The 23,167-nt window shown below is 37.4% G+C and overlaps 1 protein-coding gene across 1 annotated transcript in view; it reads left to right on the top strand.

Moving 5' to 3' along the window:
* Window positions 1-23,167, top strand: part of LOC101281493 (adaptor related protein complex 2 subunit beta 1) — a 77,687-nt gene that overhangs the window by 35,536 nt on the left and 18,984 nt on the right. The window contains 7 exon segments of the mRNA XM_049701485.1: window positions 4,212-4,242; window positions 4,245-4,289; window positions 4,292-4,316; window positions 6,483-6,648; window positions 8,196-8,294; window positions 16,105-16,364; window positions 22,779-22,971. Of these exon segments, the coding sequence (XP_049557442.1) occupies window positions 4,212-4,242; window positions 4,245-4,289; window positions 4,292-4,316; window positions 6,483-6,648; window positions 8,196-8,294; window positions 16,105-16,364; window positions 22,779-22,971 (819 nt within the window).

Genomic DNA, 23,167 nt, shown 5'->3' with positions numbered 1-23,167 from the left:
ACTAAATGGAAAAGTTATCCATCATCTTCTGGAAGAGATGAACTTCTGGTGGCTCTCACTACTTCCTTTGATTCAGGGTGCCCTGGTGGGAATATGAGTATGTGAGGAATGAACTTCCTTTGGAAGCTTAAGATCAGCCTTCAAGAATCCTGCCTTTTAGATAGTGTTCTCTTATCTCCAGTTAACCTGGATTTGCCTAAGAACTTTTCTTAGAACTGGTTAAATCATGAAAGTTATTAGTTGGAAAGAGTTGCCTAGTCCAGACACAGTTATTGGGGCAGGAGAGGCAGTGATTGCCTGTTTTTAACTAGCCAGTGATGGAATTGTAATAGCCTTTCTCTGTAGCTTCCAGACTGAGCTGCTGCTTTTCTCTCAGGGCATCTGACCCTTTTTAAATGTGTAGTTAGTTTCAAAGATACGACAGATGAGAAAAAAGAATTTTAGTTTAGTGCTTAGCTAAGATAACAGGGCCTATTGTAAAATTTGGGTGTTAAGAGTTGGAGTTGTTTTTTATCATGACTGTAAGTACAGGTGTTTCCTTGTTGCTTTAAGTATCCTGAGGTGAAAAAAATGTATAATTTTATCATATTAAGTTGGTTAGGTTAAAGATTAAGCATAAGCCATTGAGTCAATAAGTAACACTGAAAAAGCAATTTCATAGTACTGTTTTTTCAGTAACTTTTGCCTATTCTTTTTTGTTTGGTTGTTTTTTTTAATAGATTTTACTCTCCACCCCACCTCCAGCTTTACTGAGGTATGATTGACAGATTTAAAGCTGTATATATTACAGCGTATACCTGTTTCTTTAAGGAGGAAATAAACCTCTGCCCTCCTTTTCTTACAAATAAAATGATTTGGTTGGGAGATTTATTTATATGTTTGGTTTTGTTTGAGAGAGATTAAGTCACTAAGTTAAGGTATTCCTCACTTCCCACTCTTCTATTCTTTGGTGTTTACCATTTCTCATTTTTATAGCTCAAGATAAGGTACTGACTTATGTCTTATGCAAACAAAAAGCATATGTATTTACTACATAAAATCATAAAAAAAAGACAAGTTAAAAGTAGAACACTCTGCTTTCTCCTACCCCTGTTCTACCCTTCCAGAGATGATGTGGACATGATTTTAAGTCTTTGTTTACATAGTCCTCCATAAACAGGTGTGTTTTTTACAAAAACGAGATCATTCTACAAATGCTATTTACTTATGTTTTGTAGTCTGCTTCTTTTGCTTATTATACATGGACATTTTCCCATGTTACTGATAATATTTTACATCATTTTTAGTGGTTTGTAGACATACTGTGTGATTGCTTCATAATTATTTAGCCTTTCCCTTCCTGTATGGACCTTAAAGTTGTTTCTGCTCTTTTTCCAAATAATGGTTATAAGGAGGATCCTTGTAGCTAAATCTTTGATCTCTAGTTGAGGTGACATTTTCTTCATTAGGCTTAGCCATTTGGAATTGCTTTTTCATGGCATGTGTCTCTTTTTTCAATGTGTTATCTTTTCCACATTGATTTTTTAAAGTTTTTTTATAATTAAAGGTACTAGTTCATTTAATACCCCTTCATTTCATTAATAGTTATTTTCCCAATTATTTTCCTTTTGATTTCATTTGACTTCTTGATGCATAGGAGTTCGCATTTCCTTATGTAGTGAGTTCTATCCATTTTCTCTCAATGGTATCTTTTTTAAAAAAATAATAAATTTATTTATTTATTTATTTTGGGCTGCATTGGGTCTTCGTTGCTGTGTGTGGGCTTTCTCTAGTTGCGGAGAGCGGGGGCAACTCTTCGTCGCGGTGCGCGGGCTTCTTCTTGTGGTGGCTTCTCTTGTTGCGGAGCATAGGCTCTAGGTGCTCGCTCGGGCTTCAGTAGTTGTGGCATGCAGGCTCAGTAGTTTTGGCTTGTGGGCTCTAGAGCACAGGCTCAGTAGTTATGGTCATGGGCTTAGTTGCTCTGTGGCATGTGGTATCTTCCTGGACCAGGGCTCGAACCCGTGTCCGCTGCATTGGCAGGCGGATTCTTAACCACTGAGCCACCAGGGAAGTCCCTCTCCCAATGATATCTTTAGTGGACCACCTAGAAAATTGTGCTTCACTTCAAAGTTATATAAAATTCACTTTTATTTTCTACTTTAATGGCAATGGTTTGGTTAAAGATAAGAGTGTGGGGATCAAACACCAGAACAATTCATCCTTTCCTTACTGTTATGAAATGTTGCCTTTATCATATACTAGATTTTATATGTCTATGCCTTTCTCTGTTTCTGCACTTACTTTGTATATACAATGATTGGATATTTACTTTTGTTCCTCTGCCATACTGCTTTAATGGTGTTTTTAAAATTTAATGAAAAGCAATATAGGTGAGATGACAATTTGCTTGAAAATTACTATCCTAGACTTAATTGTTTTTGAATATTGATGCATCATGGGAGATGACCTTTTGTTTATCTTTATTATAATAATGAAACTAAGGGTTCAGTAAATGTTAGCTTTCTATCAAGCCTTATGCTGAGTACGTTATTTGTACTATCTAATTTGATAATTTAACCCTTACATGCTTTATAATTTATCATAACTTTTATATTTAAAATTTCCCAACTGTTTTGCTGTTGTAATAACAGCACAGGAAATAACTAGCTGAAAATGAATAGAATAGAATTCAAAAATGGGAAAACTACAATAATAAAAGAGAACAGAATCATCATATATATGACCTCATATAAATAACCTCAAGATGCAATTTTGTTTTCGTTTTATTGCTTGGAATGGTTTAAATTATAGTACCTTTAAAAGATTTTATTACAGAAATTTTTAGGTATACACTAAGGTAAAATTGATTAATGAGCTCTCATATACCCACCATCCATCTTGAACAAATATCAACACATTGCTGTTCCCATTTGATCTTCTCCCTCTCCCTCCCCCTTCAAGGGAGTGGGTTACTGTTACATTTTAATGCAGATCTCAGATATGATCTTATTAGAGTAGTCCAATGTGTATATCTAATAGATAAGGTCCTCTAAAAAAAAAATTGTCATGATATTGTTACCGTACTCAACAAACAGTAACTCTTAATCTCATTAAATACCTAGTCCATGTTCAGTTTTCCCTAATTGTGTCTAAATGTCTTCTTACAGTTGCCTTGTTCAAATCAAAATCTAAACGAGAGCTAGCTATACATTGCATTTGGTTAATATGTCTCTTAAGTCTTTACTTATTTATTTGGGTGCCATTTGTTGAAAGGACTAGATCATTAGGCTTGTAGAATTTTCCAGAGTCTAGATTTGGCTGATAGTATTTTAGTGATGTTGTTTATCTCATTCCTTCATCCCCTTTAGAAAATTAAATCCAGAGGCTTGGTAATATTCATATTCAGTGTTTTTGGCAAGAATACCTCTTAGATGCTGCTGTGAATTTCCTATTGCATCTTATCAGGAGGCATATAATGGAATGACCCATCATAATACATTGTAATATATGATAAATCAGTCCTTGGTTTTTAGGATCTCTCTTCTGGAACCCTTCTTTTAAAAACTATGACTTATTGTTTCAATACATTAGTTTTGTCACTTGTATTCTTCCATATTCCCTTCATTAATAAAAGACTAATAGATTAAATTCTATTTTATAGATGAACCATAGGCTGTGGAAAGTTGCAGTTTATCTAAGGCCATAGACTTGCAGTTATATAGCCCAGAAGATGGCAAATTTTTCTTAAGAGTTTTTTGAGTCACAGATAACTTTGAAAATATAATGAAAACTGTAAACCTTCTCCCAGGAAAATATGCTTGTGTGCACAAATGAAATTTGGCAGTTTCATTTCAAGAGGTTTAAAGATGCCTTCTGTCTGTGCTCATTCATGAACTGCAGATAAAGACCTCTTCGCTTGGCTTATTCTTTCATTCTTATTCTTTCCTTCTACCTTGACTTATGCTTTCTTCTCATTTCTGTCATCCTTGCTATCCAAGATGATTTTTTTCACTTGAACTGTTTCTTGTAATGAGTAAAATTTGGAGTATATCTAGAACTTCTGTATATCTCCATCAGATAACCCAGCCTCTGGTATAGTGTGGTCAAATTAAGTGCCTCATCTTTTAGTCTAGTTTAGTTGATATACCTGAATGTTCCAAAAAAATATTTTTTATGTTGAGGTTGTGTTATTGGATAGATCATCTGACTTCTCATTATGTTCCTCTTAGCAGCAATCTGCAGAGCGCTGTGTAAGCACATTGCTTGTCTCATCCAAACCAAAGTAAATAATGTGGTCCAAGAGGCGATTGTTATATCTTCCGCAAATACCCCAACAAGTACGTCCAGATACTTCTGCCCCTCTTCCTCAGATCATTTAGGAGATGTTTAAGTAAGGCACTTTGAGGTTGGCTAGGTAAGAATTAGTCTTTGTAAAGTAACTGGTCATAATTGAATACTTTATTAAAAATCAGAAACATACAAGTTGGTTAGCACAAGGATTAAAATCTGATTTTTCACTCTGCTTTATCACCTTTAGAAGAATGGAAGCTCTGTCTGAATATGCATTGTCAATTGGCATATATTAAAGTTAGCCAGATTCTTTGGTGATGAAGTTACTATTAAATAAGGATACCCATATATTCCACGTTGTCTGGGCATAATCCATTTTATGCCTCTTACCAGGCATAATTAATAATTGTGCCCCTTTTCACTCTCAGAAATGTCTCAGTTTGAATAATAAATTATATGGTCACCTTATTGTAAAAGCCAGGGAGGTGACAGCTTCACTATTCACTTAGTATGTTACCTAGTACTTGTAGAAAATTACAGAACATGCAACAATGAACTGTCAGAGTTTCAGGCCTTTTCTGAAGTATTGTAGCTGCTTCCATTAAGATATACAAAATCTACATTTTCACTCCACAAAAATTTTCACATTGAGGCCTCTTAGTTATGAAACAAAAATACTTTTTCAGATTTGCTTTTGAAGGCAAACAATTAAGGAATCTGAAAGAGTGAAATAAGAGCAGATCTTATAAGCATCCTAAATCTCATTTTACCTTATAATCATAGAGATGAACTGTGCTAAGGCTTCTGATTATCGTTAAAGATAATGTGAAATGAAGTGACTTACAGTTAGTTAGCTTAGTGGTGGACTCAGAATTAGAAGAAATATTTTAATAAGGTAGTGGTTTATTAAGCATTATATATACTATATATATATATATATATATTTTAATTCGAGAAATGGTATTTTTAGAAAAAGGATCATATACTTTTACCACTCTCCCAGGAAAGAGGAGGGTTGGGTTTCTAAACTTCTTGATTAAGTGGGGAGGTGTATATCTTAATATGCTTGGTAAAGAAATGTGTCCATTTCTGGTTTGTATTACTGAGGGATTATGATAGTTTAATTTTAAGAAAGCATTATCGAGAACCTGGTTTAATCAGTGGAAATAGGGCAAACAATTAAGTGTATTATTCAGTTATCCATATCTCATTTATTATACAATTTCATTCTGATGTTTAAAACTACATTAGCCGGGCTTCCCTGGTGGCGCAGTGGTTGAGAGTCCGCCTGCCGATGCAGGGGACACGGGTTTGTGCCCCGGTCCGGGAAGATTCCACATGCCCTGCAACGGGAGAGGCCCGCATACCGCAAAAAAAAAAAAAACACATTAGCCAAGGAGGTGGATTTAACATGGTAAAGAATGAGAGCTATAGACCTGTAAAAATAAATACTTGAATTGCTTATTTCTTTAGAAAAACAGGTCATTAGTGTGGGTGCCTTGGGAGGAAAGAACATAAAGATCTCTATAGAAAGCAGAGATAGGTGGATAAGAGACAAAATTACTGTTTCTGGATGCTATTGTTGTCTTACTCCATTTTCCTAATAGTAAAGTGGAATTTCTGTTGCTCTACGATAAAGGTAAACTGAAGTAATAGGAAATCCTCTGATCTAGTTATGAGAAAGACTGTGAGAAATGTAAGGTAGTGGTATTATCTTAAACCATAGGTTAGTTTTTCCTTGTGAAAAGAATATCTGATAAGCTTTTTTTTTTTTTTTTTTTTGCAGTACGCGGGCCTCTCACTGATGTGGCCTCTCCCGTTGCGGCGGAGCACAGGCTCCGGATGTGCAGGCTCGGCGGCCATGGCTCACAGGCCCAGCCGCTCCGCGGCATGTGGGATCCTCCCGGACCGGGGCATGAACCCGCGTCCCCTGCATCGGCAGGCAGACTCTCAACCACTGCGCCACCAGGGAAGCCCTCCTGATAAGCTTTTATAAAGATTTATGGTCTAGTTATTAAAACATAATTGAAGGAAAATTGAAGACATTTATAATTTTCTGGCTTTAAAGCCTGTACATTCTCTTGGCTAAAAGTCTTTGTAGTTTGGTGGTGGTTTAGGGTACCTTGTCCATGGTTTTTTGCTTTTTAGGCTTCATTGTTAAATACACTTCTCAGTTTTGCCTTCAGTAACCATAGTCCATTTTGTTATATCAGATATGAAAGTATCATTGCCACTTTGTGTGAGAACTTAGACTCACTGGATGAGCCAGACACTCCAGCAGCTATGAGTTGGATTGTGGGAGAATATGCTGAAAGAATTGACAATGCAGATGAGTTACTAGAGAGCTTCCTGGAAGGTTTTCATGATGAAAGCACCCAGGTAAGTTCCCATCTATATCTTAATGTATTAGATGTTTTGGGGACGATTTCAGGAAAGGTAAAGGTTAGGCAGTTTCATGTGTGCGAATTTATATACACATATAGTATGTTCATTTTTCTCCCAAAAAGGGGTGACCTTTTTCAGTTGTGCTAACTTCTGTTGGAACAAGCCTGCCTAATTTAGACAGTGGTTCTCAAACTTTAATGAGGCTAGAAGCACCTAAGCACTGGTGTTTAACCTGTGTTAAAGGACAGGTTGCTGGGCCCCACCCCTAGAGTTTCTGAGTCAGTAGGTCTGAGATGGGCCTAAGCATGTTCATTTCTTACAAGGTTGAGGGTGGTGATGCTATTGCTGCTGCTGGTCCAGAACCACACTTTGACAGCTACTGACTTAGAGCAGTAGTTATTACTTTTTAATTTTCTGTCACCTAAAGATGATTACCCATTGCTGTTAGTAATGGTTGTGGCTCAGTTGCAGCTGGGGTTTCTGTCTGGGGTGAAGGCTGGCGTGTGCAGTTTGAAAAGATTCTTTGTGGATGGTTAGACTCCTTCCCATCTTCTGTCTGTCTTCTACCAAAACTGAGAGACCTTCGAGTCAAAGGCCCAGAGAAGCAGATAAATTATTCTTTTTCCCCGGCATTTGTACTCACTGCAAATTGAAGTTCATGTGTGTAATCTATCATAGTAATTTTAATAGGCCCTACAAGGAACATATACCAGCCAGTAGTTTCATGGTTCGGCAGGCAACTTTTTTTTTTTAATTATTATTTTTAAAATTTTATTCTTTTTTTTGTTTTGTTTTTAATAGATTTGTTTCATTTATTTATTTATTTATTTTTGGCTGCATTGGGTCTTCCATTGCTGTGCGCAGGCTTTCTCTAGTTGCCGCGAGCGGGGCCACTCTTCATTGCAGTGCGAGGGCTTCTCATTGTGGTGGCTTCTCTTGTTGCGGAGCACAGACTCTAGGCGCACAGGCTTCTGTTGTTGTGGTGCATGGGCTTAGTTGCTCTGCGGCACGTGGGATCTTCCTGGACCAGGGCTCAAACCCGTGTCCCCTGCATTGGCAGGTGGATTCTTAACCACTGCGCCACCAGGGAAGCCCTAGCATGCCACTCTTAATTGGTTGTGATCTGGCATAATTCTGCTGTCTTGGCTCTTGCCTCAGTATGATAAATGATTCCCTAATTCCCTGGAAGTTGTAGCTTTTGGTGGAAGTAAATAATAAAGGATTTGGTCAGGAACCAGCTTTATTGCCATCAGTATGTTAGCATGTAGTTTAAGAAATACAGGTGATTATCTGGGCCAGAAACAAACCGGCAGTTTTTGATGCCAAAAAATGCAATTTGGAGATAGGAGGCTAGTGAGTTTTCAGTTGATGAAAACCTTTGACTGCTATTGTGGATATTGGCTGAGTTTTAACCTTTGTTTCTTAATCAAAATCAGAAAGACCTCATAGTAAGTCATATTTGGGAAAATATCACTTTGGAATTCATGGTGTGGAATAATGCAAATGCCTTTCACTTTACCTATTAAATTACATTTGCTTAGGTACAGCTCACTCTGCTTACTGCCATAGTGAAGCTGTTTCTCAGGAAACCATCAGAAACGCAGGAGCTGGTACAGCAGGTCTTGAGTTTGGCAACACAGGTAAGAAGTCTGAAAAAAGCATGAAGTTGATTTGTTTTAAATTCTAGGAAATTGTGAAAGTTCTTTCAAGAAGGTTCATTTGCAGAGATTTTAAACGGAAGGAGTGCAGTCTTTAGATTCTGTTAAAAAAATAAAAACAGTGCCTCTTTTACATATTCTGCTGAATTAGAACTGGTTGTATGGCTTCTAAATGAATTGACTGACTCCAGTTTTAATGATAATTCATGAAAATTGAACTTAGACTCTTTAGTGTTAATGAAGGACATGACTTTGTGAAAATGACATTGAGTCTCACAGTATCTCCTTCTGGGGGACTTAATTTCAGCTTTCAAATGAAAGTACCCTGTAGAGATGGTAAATGCTTTGACAAATATCTCGTGTGCTGTTCTACCTTCTAGATAAGTTGCCTTTCTCTTTAAGTAATTTTAAAGTGCTAATGCTGCTTCCTTAATTATTTAGTATTTTTGGTCCTTTTAGGGAGGGTTCTGATTTCAAGAATGTGGCAACCAGCTGGATACACAGAAATCAAAGTAATTACTTTTTCTGACGTAACTAGTATAATGATCAGTCCATCATGATCCAGTAATGTTCTTAATTGAATTTGAGAACAGGCTGGCTTTAGCAGGTTGTCAAGAGTTATGATGTATGTTTATACATGGAATCTGATTCAGATATTCAATTTATCATTTTCCTCTTTCGTCTCTTTATAGTTGTATATTAACAGCATTTGATCTCTTTTATAGTTCTTTAACCTAGTTCTGAGCTGTCATCTTTCCTTTTTTTTTTTTTTGCTCTGGGGAGCTTTATTTCATATCAATAATGAACACAATTGGAGGACTAAATATGGTAAATCCTGTAATTAATTAGTACGGTTGGGGTGTGCACTTAGTACACTTCTTGAAACCCAGTTCCAAACTGAGACCATAAATGTGAACCTTGCATAGTTGCCAATACGTCATCTGTTAAGTGGTCAAAGCACATCATTTGGTACATGATAAATGCAAAGTTCTTCTTTCCTCTGACAGTATTTAATTTTAGAAATGCCAGGAATCCATTTTAAGGAAAAGAAGTTCGACGGGCAGATAAGGCATTTGAATATTTAATGGAATACTATAAAGCAGCCAACATTATTAAATAAGTTGTTTATAGGATATGCTATACAACTCTGAAAAAAATATAGCGAAGGAAACTGCTAGAGTCAAAGGCTACTTTCTGACACTTGATTCAAGTACAGATGTTTTACAATCAATGAACTCAAATGTGAAGAAGACCTGAACTAAAAATTAAGATAATTGTCGTGTCTGATTACTGATGCATGTAAACATTACTGAGAATTAATCGCTTGATTATCTTTTAAGGAGCAGTTGACCAACAGTAGTTGAGTTAAAGGATGTCAGAAAATTCACTTCACAGAAAATAGAGGTGTCCCATTCCACCCCTTGTACCTCTCAGTTTTCTCCATTTCTCCAACAAATTATGAATGAACTTTTTAATGTGCTATTTCCCCAAGTCTCTAAACCTTCACTTGACCCCATTATGGTTAGTGTGAAGAAGCATCCATATGAGTATGTGGAGTCAAGGGCAGGCCATGGCTCACCATCTGTCCATGAAAAGTGGACTGGGAGGTTGTCCATCACTGATGAGGCATGTCTTGGCACTAAGAGCAGAAATTGGTCATCTTCTGAATCATAATAGTTTAGGTTAGACGTTAATTTTCACGTTAGTGTTTAATAGGTCATCTACAGGGGGCCATTTTGAATAGAAATTGCCCCTTCTTAATAATGTAGTGCTTATCACAGACTCTGTAGGGTGATTGCCATTAAATTAGCCATGTATTTGACTTCATCTTAGGGCCTTGAAGTTCATTTCTGTCTTTTGCTACAGGCCCTGGAGCCTCTCTCCTTTGTATGAAAGAAAGAGCTCTGTATAAATTAACCAGATTCAAAGAAGTCTTGTGTTTATTCTAGACGGTAATATAGTAAACTTGACTTTAATGAGGCCTATGTACTAACACTTCAGAAAACTCCCTAAACACAGATAAATACATACTTATACAGTCTCTTAGCTTTCTCAGAAATCTCATTTTCTTCAAGAATCATGGGATTTCTGTTTATTAAAGTATCTCAAGTTTTAACTCTCCCCTGATGGTCACATTTCAAAGCATCGGCAATATCTGGCTCTCCATGAAAGTTACCACAAGAAGTAGAAAATAAGGAAAGAGAAAATGTAGGCCACTTGACATTCATCCACATTGGAAAACAGATACACCTTTCCTGTTATTAATTTTACATCTTTTAAAATTTGTTGGAGCTCTTTGAAGTGTTTTTTCTAAAACTTCCTTTTGCCTGAAGCAAAGCAATTTCCATAACCATCAAGGCAATGGTTATTTAATATTATCTATATTGAGCATTCTAGATTTCCTAGTCTAGACCCTTTATTACCCATTTGTATCTCTGTTAAGATGGAGTTAGAACAATTTTCTAAAAAGAATTTTGGCTTTGCTCATTCTCTACTCACTTTTTAAATTTAATTATTTATTTATTTGCTTTTGGCTGCACATGGGCTTTTTCTAGTTGCAGCGAGTAGGGGCTACTCTTCGTTGTGGTGCGCAGGCTTCTCATTGCAGTGGCTTCTCTTGTTGCGGAGCCCGGGGCTTCAGTAGTTGTGGCACACGGGCTTAGTTGCTCCGTGGCATGTGGGATTTTCCCAGACCAGGGCTCAAACCTGTGTCCCCTGCATTGGCAGGCAGATTCTTAACCACTGTGCCACCAGGGAAATCCTGTCTACTCACTTCTGAATAGATAAGGCTACCCTCATAATCAAGTGAGTGTCTTTGGTAGATTCTATTGTATTCACAAGTTCTGAACCCTGCCTTCACCTCCATTGTCTCCTAAGGCCTCTGTATCTGTATTTAACAGGCAGCATAGGAGAGCTGTGTTTTAGGTTCTTGTCAGAGTTCAAACTCACTCTTATTACAGTATTTGCCTGAGATAAAGTGTTTAGGGAAGATTCCCTATGTTCTTATATATGTTGAAATTTACCACTGAATCAAGCCAGATTACTAGAGAGCTGGGGGATCTAGACTGCATTGTATTTGACCCTTATTAGAATTGTTTTTACTGAATTACACTAATATCATCATCCTGTAGTAAGGGTTGTCATGAGAAACTATCCTCTTTAGATCTGTTATCAAAGTATTTATTCCATTATATATTTTTTTCTCTATGAAACCCCATAAAAAAATTCCTAACCAGTTTTGGATTCTCTTATGCATTAGTGTGTAATTAACTGCCCCTCTGAATGGCTTATCTGACTAGACTTGTTTTTCATATCATATGTTTGAAACCTTAGAATCAAATTTAAGGATCTCCCGTAGAAAATGTGTGGGTCATCGTGGCTTGCATTTTTCTGCCTTTGCTTCTAATTTATGTTCTCTAGCTTTAGATGTATTTTTATAAGCTTTGATAAATCCTTTTCTAGAACAGGGCAGGGTATAAATAAACCATCAGACCTTCCTAATTCTAGATTTTCTGTACAAGGACTAGTAGAGAATCTTAGTAACAACAGTCATCTGTATAGTGCTTACTATGTGCCAGGCTTTCAGTAAGGGTTAATACTGTTACTCTTCCCATTTTATAGGTGAGGAAACTGAGACATAGAGAGGCCGGCCCAGTTAGTATGGGGTGGAACTAGGACTCAAACCCAAGTAGCCTGGCTCCAGAGTCTTTGCCCTTTTCTACTCTGTTAATGCTGCTTCTCAAGTCTGAAAGTTAAGAATGACTTTTGAGAATACGCATTTCCTGTCTTCCCTGCCTGAAGCATTGTTGTTTATAAGCCAGTATAAATAAGTGAACTTAGAGGTTTTAAGATTATTGTGGATGATTATTTCATATTTGGCTATAAATAATTAATAAACAGTTTCTCTAGACTTGCCTTTTCTGTCCAGTTAATGAAATCTGAGGCATTAGCATAATAGAATAAGCACATTTATATAAGTCTTTTCCACTGGAATTTTCTTCTGGAATTTTTTTCTCAAGTTTGTGAAATAAGAACCTAATTTAATATTTATGTTACCAGCCATAAATTTTTAAGTTGAGGGCAGCATGATCTGCTGAGTTACGTTAATTTGAATTGGGTGGTGGGGTTCTATTTCTGCTACATCCACTGGTTCAGGACGTGACTGGGCAAATTTCTCTGTCATACTACTGTTCTGTCTTTATAGTAGACTTAATCCTATTGTTTATCTATGCTGAGAATTCAGTGAAGTATATGTGAAATCTTTGTGCTTCTAATTTTAAATAAAATGGTGGTATGATTAGAAATATTATGGGACTTCCCTGGTGGTGCAGTGGTTGAGAGTCCGCCTGCCAATGCAGGGCACACGGGTTCGAGCCCTGGTCCGGGAGGATCCCACATGCCACGGAGCAACTAAGCCCGTGCGCCACAACTGCTGAGCCTGTGCTCTGGAGCCCGTGAGCCACAACTACTGAGCCCACGTGCCACAACTACTGAAGCCCATGCGCCTAGAGCCCAAGCTCTGCAACAGGAGAAGCCACCGCAATGAGAAGCCCACGCACCGCAACGAAGAGTAGCCCCCGCTCGCGGCAACTAGAGAAAGCCCACGCACAGCAATGAAGACCCAACAACGAAGACTCAATGCACCAAAAAATAATAAATTTATAAAAACAACAACAATAAAGAAAAAAGAATAAAGGGGGAGCAGAGAACAGATAAGACAAATAAAAAAGAAATGACAACAGTTCCAAACCTAACCATATCAATAAGTACATTAAATGTGTCTAAACACCCCAGTTAAATGACAGAGATCAACAGGTTAGGGGGAAAAAAAAAAAAATATATATATATATATATATATATATATATATATATATATATATATATATATAAAATTAGGGGAAAAGAAAACCAACCCTTGAATCCATGGGTTTATTTCAAAGATTTGTCTTTTCGCTTTGATAGTTTTAGAGGAATTAGTAAAGAATACTCATAGAAGTGTCCAAACTTTAGTAATTACTATTTTTAGTACATGAAAAAGAAGTCTTCACCTTAGTTTTTCCATTTGTGAACTAGAGACCATCATCATCAAAATCACCTGTGCTGCTTGTTAAAAATAAAAGTTCCTGGGCCCCACTTCTGACATAATGAATCAGAAAGTCTGGAATCTGCACTTTCAGTGGCTTTCCTGGTGTGTTAAAATGTTGATGCACATTATAGTTTAAGAATTACTGTTTCAGAGCTTGCCTGGTAAGAATTGTTTTGGAAGCTCTCAAATTTTGGGAAATACACTATTTTCTCGAGATCCTTACAGGGGCCTATCAGACTAGCAGTACAGTAGATCCGAAACCAAATTTTCTGAGTCACCAAACACATAATGGCACCTTAAAATCATAAAAAGTTTCTATTTTCTTGTCATTAGCCTTGATTGGGCCTGATTTATCTTGGTCTCCATGTGAATTAGTGAGACAGTGAAGGCCAGCTGATAGTAGTCCTAACAGATCACCCCTCAGGATAACTGAGTTTGGACAGTGGAGGTCCTTGCCCACTCTTCACTTCTAGTCCTGGAAAATTTGCACTCATTTTCTCATTTTTCATAGGACTAAATTTTTCTGTTAAGATTTACAGTACGTATACCCTTTGATCCAGTGATTCTGTCTCCAGAAGTTTGTCCTGTTGCAGTGTTTTGAATTTGTGGGGGGACTCAAGCTATTTTCACAGAAGTATATATTTTTTGAATCCCGCCAGGAATTTTTTTTTTTTTTTTTTGGCCATTTGGTTAAATATGTACCAGCTATATGAGAGAAATAGTTTGAAGTAAAAAAAAAAAAATTTTGATAAGTATATTATTAAGCTGTATTATGTAGTTTATTTTAATATGTTTAACAACTTTACTACTATCTAAAGGCAAATTAAGTTTTCCCAGTTAAGTGATGTGTAGTGTTCATTGTGTAATAAAAAGCATAGTCTACAAATTTTAAATGACATGCTTTGGGGACTGAATATACAGATTAAAATTTAACTTTTAATTTAAATATCAATAAAAGCTGGACAGGGGATTGCTTTCCTGATGCAATACTTGGAGAAAGTTGTATTCTGCTCTTTTAAAAAATCAACTTGTTTATGTTTCATAATATTCACGCTTTGTTTCCAAATGAAAATCTAAGTGAGGAGGTTTCAGGCTGCTATTTATAAACACTCCCTCAGGAGCAAATTAGCCCCCCTCCCAACAAGCAACAAAACAAACTCATTTAAATTGGATAGTATCACTGTTTCCTTTTTTTAACCCTGGCATTTCAAATGCTACAAACATTTTGATATGAATAATACATGTATATATTGCATTTTTATTAGAATAATGCAACCTATGAATCTGATAAAGATTATCTTGAGGTAAAATTTACCATTTTTATACTGTATTAACTTGTATCTCAGTGTTCTTTATGCTTTTTTGTTTTTTACCAACACTGCATTTTGAGTGCAAATTAAATAATACATGATTAAGAAAATCTATATAAAACCATCAGGGTCACTTCCGGTATTGAGCTGAATGATACGTGCCTTAAATGGCTAAATTATAAACCAGTTCATCTGCTTATGTAGAAACTCATGGGAAAAACCCTGGCCTAGTTTAAAGAAAATATTTTTGTATGTGTTTTAAATACAGAAATTGAAATGGGACTGATTGTTGCCTTTAATAACATGATACCACTGGAACAATTCATGCGTAAATGAATGCCACTATATAGACATTCTGAGAGGTGGATACCAGGATATTTATTGCCACTTTATAATGATTGCAAAAATAAATAGTAGGAAGGAGGGAGAAAGAGGCAACAGCCTAAATGTTCATCAATAGGACACTAGTAAATAATGATGCAGTGCTGCATATACAGTGGAAAATGACAGCTGTATGTTCCAATATGGAAAGCAGCTTGAGGAGCAGTATATATACTATGAAACTGGTTTTGTATAAAATAAATATATATGTGTGGGAGCTCTCTGGTAAGATATATAGTGCACTGTCAATATGGCTATTTTGGGGATGGGGAGTTAAGGTGGGGTAGGGTTGGATGATAGGGGGAGACTTATTTTTATATTATACATTTCTAAATTGTGATGTGTCATTGATAATAAATTTTTCTTAGCCATGACCATGTATAAAATTATTTTTAAACAGCCACGAAATAAAAACGAGACCACTAAATTCAAGTGTCACCCCTTTTAGAAGCACTTCGTTATGTTCTCTCTTGAACAGTTTTTTTTATTATTTAGGTAATAGTACCTCTCATACTATATCGTAATAATTAATATTCTTTGAGCTCATTGAAGTCAGGCACTGTGTTGTTGTCTCTTTATTTCCAGGGCCTAGCCAATGTCTCCATAGGAGATAGTTAATAAATATTTGAATGAAGAAAGAGGTATGGGTGAAATATATGTAAGATGTGTTTCATGAATAATCCTGCTAATATTAAAGCAGTTAAAAACATCATTTTTATGTCCTGAGGCCATCGTAAGCAGTTGATTTTTACTGGCTTAAACTTTATTTTCCTTTTCCCAACTTCATGTTGAATTTGAGTCTTAGAACTAACCCACTTCAATTTATATTTAAATTCTTGGAAACGTTAGAGATTACAGAATTATGGCTCTATTAACAATATATTGAGTCTAAATATCTTAACGGCCAACTCTGCGTAAATCACTTCAGCATTGCCTTGATAATAAATCCAGCAGTTTGGCTTTCTGTATGGAGAAAGGTTACATTTAAACCTTCTTGCCATTGCCTTTTCATTAGGATTCTGATAATCCTGACCTTCGAGACCAGGGCTCTATTTATTGGCGCCTTCTCTCAACTGATCCTGTCACAGCCAAAGAAGTAGTCTTGTCTGAGAAGCCACTGATCTCTGAGGAGACAGCTCTTATTGAGCCAACTCTGTTGGATGAGCTCATCTGCCACATTGGTTATTTGGCCGCAGTGTACCATAAGCCGCCCAATGCTTTTGTGGAAGGAAGTCATGGAATCCATCGCAAACACTTGCCAGTACATCATGGGAGGTAAGCAGGTAAATTAGGTTTGAGTGAGAAGTGATTCTCTGTTTAGATGAAGTTGGTCTTCCTCAAGCTTTTATAGCCTAGAAAAATTTGCTATGCATTTGGCAAACCTACTCTGCTGCCCTGGAGGCTTCATCTGAATACTAGTGACCACACACAAACAATGGGTTAAAAGGCCCCTCTGTGTTCTAACCTCAGGGTAGGTAAGGTTGTGCCTTTAGAAAATTGTGGTGAAGATTTTCTAAATGGATAAAGTTTGAAAGTTGCTTAAGTCTCCAGAAAGATGAGGCTAGAAATTTTCCCAGAGTTGAAAACTTGGTAAAAAGCCTGTACAGGTGTACCACAGAGATAGTGCACTTCAGTTCCAGACCACTGCGATGAAGTGTCATGAATTATTTTGTTGTTGTGTTTTCAGTGCATATAAAAGTTATGTCTATACTAATACTGTAGTCTATTAAATGTGCAATAGTATTATGTCTAAAAAAATAGTCTACATATCTTAATTTAAAAATACTGTATTGCTGGGGCTTCCCTGGTGGTGCAGTGGTTGAGAGTCCGCCTGCTGATGCAGGGGACGCGGGTTCGTGCCCCGGTCCGGGAGGATCCCACATGCCGTGGAGCGGCTGGGCCCGTGAGCCATGGCCGCTGAGCCTGCGTGTCTGGAGCCTGTGCTCTGCAATGGGAGAGGCCACAGCAGTGAGAGGCCCGTGTACTGCAAAAATAAATAAATAAATAAAAATAAAAACACTGTATTGCTAAAAATGCTTATCATCATCTGACAATGCAGGGTTGCCACAAACTTTGAATTTGTAAAGACTGCAATATCTGCAAAGTGCAATAAAATGAGGTCCGCCCATGTATACATTTAGCTATTGTTATCCTTTATTGTAACTTTGGTTCAAGCTTATGGATGAAGTTAGCAGATACTGCTTCTCTTATGCTGTAAAGCCAGCTGTTAATGAAATAATGTTTGCAGGATTGTTTTATAAGAGCAGCCTAGATTCTGTGTAGACATAGTTGTTCAGTTGCCTGTACCTTTTTTACCAAAATAAATTGCTCCATATCAGTAAGGAAATGCTATTATGAACAGACTGTCAGGTAACATGGAACTCTTGCTTTATAGATAACCTTAAAATTTTAATTTGGGAACGGCAGTACTCTAATAAACTCTTATAATGGGTATCTTGGAATCTTTTCAGAATCTCCCTTCATTAATTATAATAAACCTCAAATCTTAAGTAGAATTTGATCTCTGAGTGGTTAGAGTATCTGCACTTGCACCGTTTCTGAGTGTCTCGTATTGTCTAATATATATTGCTGTTTCAGTGGTTCATGAATAGCCAGAGTGTAGGATTTATTGCTTTACAAATTAGTGTAGTCAACGTTTACAATACTGTAGCTCTGTTTTAACAGACTATGGGCACAGATAAACAAAAAGAAAAGGGCAGTACCCAAGAAAATGATTATTAATCTTTCATTAGCCCTTGCGTTGAATCTTTGGTTTTAGGGCAGTGCTGTGATTTTCACCCAAAGGAAACTTGTGGTTTCATAAGGATCAGGCCTCGTTACAGGGTGTTTGACCTCGTAGGCAAGCATATTTAACATTCGCTAGGTATGACCATTTAACTTCTAAGTACATCTCCCAGTCTGTGCTTCAAGTTTTGATAAATAGATACGGACTTTCTGTTGTTTGCCGTTTAAATTACCTTTCTCCTGATAACTTAGACCCTCAAATGGGATGGGGAAAGTAAAACAAATCAACAAACAAAAACAACTCTTCCTAGAACACAAAGAGAGAACCAATATGTAAAAAGAAGCACAGTCTCTTACATAAGGTCTTTATCAGATTAATAGCCTTCAATTTGTTACCTTCACAATTCCTTATGTGGTTCCTTACGCGGGCTTCTCACTGCTGTGGCCTCTCCCGTTGCGGAGCACAGGCCCCGGACGCGCAGGCTCAGCGGCCATGGCTCACGGGTCCAGCCGCTCCGCGGCAAGTGGGATCTTCTCGGACCGGGGCACGAACCCGCGTCCCCTGCATCGGCAGGCGGACTCTCAACCACTGCGCCACCAGGGAAGCCCTGTTTTGGGTTTTTAAAAAAGAAACACAAGTGCAGAAAAATCCCCTTTGAAATAAATATGGGTATGTTGCTGCAAATGGCATGTCTGTAAGAGTACTGACATCACCTAGCTTTCTTCTGCGTCCTAAGAGTAATAAGTGATATGCCTCTGACGTGAAATACATTTGCACCATAAAACCTTAGAGGCTTAAAAATGCTTACTTCATGAGGTCTTTTAAAATCACTTGGGAAAGAGAAAAGTGCTTTTTAGTTGAGTATTGCTTACTATACTTGTCAGCTGCTCTGTGGGCATGAGATGGTAAATAGTTGTCTAACTTGGAAATATCTCACCTTTTAAAAATACTGCCGAAAGAAAAAAATACTGCTTTGATGACAGTTTTATGCAGTTATTTCCCATGCCTTCACAATGGGGAAAGATTGTCATGTTAGTTTTCTTGTGTCTTCAGTTTAGTTTAGAAAAAATACATAATAATGATTTATCATGTTCTTAATTTGTAGAAACTATAAGATCATTTACTTCTTTTCATCTAACTCACTTTTGTCTTCTCATAATACTCTTACCTGTCTATTAGAGTGGAGGAAAATACGTGCCTTTTCTGCCTTCTATTTAAAGGTGCTGATAAATCCATGTGTTTTGTCACATTTCCCAAACGGTACATGTTGAGAGATGATAGAATTTCACGGGCAGAGGATACCCTTTATGGAGATTTCATATATTTCTTGCTAGGTGTATATGAAATTGTTTCCCCTTTTGACTTCCTTATTAATTTTTGGCTTTATTTGTACCCACCCTCTCCCCAATCTAGATAGGTCTCCTTTTGGCTTCCTTGACACTTTTTCTTCCTAAGCCCTCTTTTTTTTAGGTTGTTTTTCTCTTTAATCGTTGCAATTTTGTGTTCCTTCTCTTCTCTGGTTGTATCACAAGGCTCATTCTGAACCTTCTCTATGTATTCCCTTAGGCGGTTTATCTTCTAAGCACAGTTACCACTGATATATTCTGTTAAAGACGCCCTGCTCTTAACCACAGCACCCCTGCGTTACTCTGCTCATTTCACCTGAGGCGTGTGTGTGAATTTCTTCCCAAGTTTACTTCTGTAACTCTGCCAGTCCCTTTTCCTTAGCTGTCTGTTGGTCTTCCCTACTTGTTTTTCTCACTTGAAACTTAACAGAACTGAAAGCAGCATATTATTTTCCCCATCATCCCTCCAGATTCCTCTTACAAGGAGCAACACTAGTCTTTCGCTTCTTCGTTTTTGTTTTTTCTGAGTTTGATTCTTCATTCTTCTTTGTTCAAGTGTTGTCAGAACCTACCTAGGGTTTTCGTTTTTTAAGAAAGCGTTTGTTTATTAATGGAATTTTTATAGTGGTTTTTTAGTTTTTAAAAAATTATATAAATCTTAGGAAACATACAAGATAGAATGGTATAGCAAACACGTGTACTCATCACTCAGTTTCACCAGTCATCAGTATTTTGCCAATCTTGTTTCATTTATCACCCCCACAAATTTTTTTCTTGAGGGAGCTGGAGTATTTTAAATTAAATTCCAGACCTCATATCACTTCACCAATGAGTACTTTACTTGGTATCTCTCAAACATAAGGACTTAAAAAAAAATCACAGTATATTATCAAGCCAAAATTAGGGGTAATTCCTTAACATTCAGTAAAACTGAAATACTTTCAGATTCTTTCAGTTGTCATTCTCTATTCTACTTTAAAGTTTATCTAAGATTGGTTTTACTTTTTTTTTTTTTTTTGGCGGTACATGGGCCTCTCACTGTTGTGGCCTCTCCCGTTGCGGAGCACAGGCTCCGGATGCGCAGGCTCAGCGGCCATGGCTCACGGGCCCAGCCTCTCCACGGCATGTGGGATCTTCCCAGACCGGGGCACGAACCCGTGTCCCCTGCATCGGCAGGCGGACTCTCAACCATTGTGCCACCAGGGAAGCCCTGGTTTTACTTTTTGCTTAAATGTTTGGAATAATTCACAGTGAAGCCGTCTGAGCCTGAAATTTTCATTGTTTTTTTTCACTTTTTAAATGAATATGTCATTTATAATAATCTTAGTATTAGTGCACTAATCTTTAGTGTATAGCTCAATAGATTTTTATGTGTGCATGCACTCATATAACCGCCACTGTGATCAGATATAGGCTATTTCCAGCACCCCAGAAGACTCCTCATGGCATTTTGCTGTTATATCCACCCTCCAGAGATAACCACTGTTTTGATTTCTATCACTGTAGATTAGTTTTGCCTCTTCTTGAACATCATGTAAATGGAACCATACAGCATTTGCTCTTCTGTTTCTAGCTTTTTTGCACAGTATAATATCTCAGACCACTCTAATGCCATGTTATCAGTTGTCTATTCCTATTTATTAGTGCATAGTATCCCATTGCCTGCATATGCCACAGTTTATTTATATCTGCTGTTGATGTATCTTTGGGTTGTTTCCAGTTTGGGGCTCTTATGGAGAAAGCTGCTACGAATATTCCTATATATTTCTGTTGGTAGACTTATATACTCATTTCTCTTGTGTATACACTTAGTGGAATTGCTGGTTTATAGAATAGATGTATATTTAGCTATAGGAGATACTGCCAGTTTTCCCAAGTGATTGTACCAGTGCACACTCCTTCCAGAAATGTATAAGAGTTCTAGGTGATCCACATCCTTAGCAGCACTTGGTATTGTCAATCATTTTAATTTTAGCCATTCTGGTTGATTTGTAGTGGTGTCTTACAGTTTTAATTTGCATTTTCCTGATGAGTAAAGATGCGAGTACCTTTTCATGTTTATAGACTGCTAGTATATCCTCTTTTGTGTCATGCCTGATCTTTTCCTTATTTTTTAATGAGTTATCATCTTTGTAGGAATTCTGTATGTAATGATCGAATGATTTATAGGAATTATATGTAATTTGGATACAGGTCTTTTGTCAGATGGATATTTTGCAAACTTCTCCCAGTCTGTGGAGAATACCTTTTCTCACTCTCTCTTAATGGTGTCATTTGAAGAAGAAATGTTCTTAATTTTAATGAAGTCCAGCTCATAACTTTTTTTCTTTTATGGTTAGAGCTTTTTTTTTTTTTTTTTTTGGTGGTACGCGGGCCTCTCACTGTTGTGGCCTCTCCCGTTGCAGAGCACAGGCTCCGGACGCACGGGCTCAGCAGCCATGGCTCACGGGCCCAGCAGCTCCGCGGCATGAGGGATCCTCCCACGAACCCGTGTCCCCTGCATCGGCAGGCGGACTCTCAACCACTGCGCCACCAGGGAAGCCCTGGTTAGAGCTTTTTGTAGAAACTTTTGTCTTCTCCAAGGTCATAGAAATCCTCTTGGTTTTCCCCTTCACATTTATGTCTGATTTATCTCTAATTTTTGTTTATGTTGTGAGGTGTAGGAGTCAAGGCTCATTTTTGTCCCACGCAGCTATTCAGTTGACCCAGCACCATCTATTAAGATCATTTCCCCCTGCCTAGTCCATTTAACATCTCTTGGAACTCACTACTTCGTTCTTATTTTTACAGTGTTGTGGCAGTAACGGTTTAGGTCACTCTTAGCTCATCTTCATGTCCATTCTACCAACTTCAGTCCATTATACACACAGCTGCTTGGGTAATATTCCTCTAAATGTTCATTTTAGTTCTTTGTTCAACAAATAAAAGTGATTGTGCATTGCCTATCATATAAAAATTAACTCTCCAGACCTGTTTTCAGAGTTGTATTTCCCTCATCTTCACTTCCCCCAAATCTTACCAATTACAGTGTCTGCTCCTGCCAGTATAATTTTTTCACCACCCCTCAAGTCAAATTGTCCATTTCTGTGCCTTTGCACAAGCTATCCTTTCTTTTTCTGAAGGTCTCTCCCTGGTAGTTCCTCATAACTATGCTGTTTTTGAAAATCTAGCCATAAAACCATTCTCAGAATCTTTTGGGATCAGCCCCACCTGGTTCTGTTTTGCTTCTCATCTATATCCTGTCAGTGTGCAGACACACAATACTCATTTCTGCTTTTACACAGTGAGTGTGCTCTTCACTTGTTTTGTGAATGCTGGGTTTTTTTGTTTGTTTGTTTGAGTATAAGTTATTTGAGAACAGGAAATATATTTCCTTTTTTAAAAAAAAAAAAGATGTATTTCCCCAGAGTTCTCATTACAGTGCTCCCTTATAGAGTAGGTGCTCAATTAAAATTGATTGACTGATGAAGTTATATAGTATAAGAGTTTTTTCCTCCTCCCGTTTTTGTATATCTGACCTTCACCCATTGCCTTGTTACTATGTCCCAGGTGAAACTGACTTTTCTCTTTTCCCCTCTTTCTGTGTGTGACTTGCAGCACTGATGCGGGTGACAGCCCTGTTGGCACCACCACTGCCACCAACCTGGAACAGCCTCAGGTTATCCCCTCTCAAGGTGACCTTCTGGGGTATCTTTTAAACCTTGACCTTGGTCCCCCAGTCAATGTGCCACAGGTATCCTCCATGCAGATGGGAGCAGTGGATCTCTTGGGAGGAGGACTAGATAGTCTGGTAAGCATCTTTCTTCTTTCTTTTGGTTATTTAAATTCTTTTTATTTTTAAATTTCTGGGGTTATTTTTAATTCTGATATGCTGAAGAACTTTAAATTATTCCGCTTTTTAGAACTAGACATTTCCTTGACGAGCAGAGCAATGTCCTTTGATAAAGGACAGGATTATTTTTTCTAGAGATTTAATTGATACTGTT

Source organism: Orcinus orca, chromosome 19, assembly GCF_937001465.1.
Source record: "Orcinus orca chromosome 19, mOrcOrc1.1, whole genome shotgun sequence".
In the NCBI taxonomy this organism is placed as follows: domain Eukaryota; kingdom Metazoa; phylum Chordata; class Mammalia; order Artiodactyla; family Delphinidae; genus Orcinus; species Orcinus orca.
This window is presented reverse-complemented; position numbering and strand designations above follow the sequence as displayed.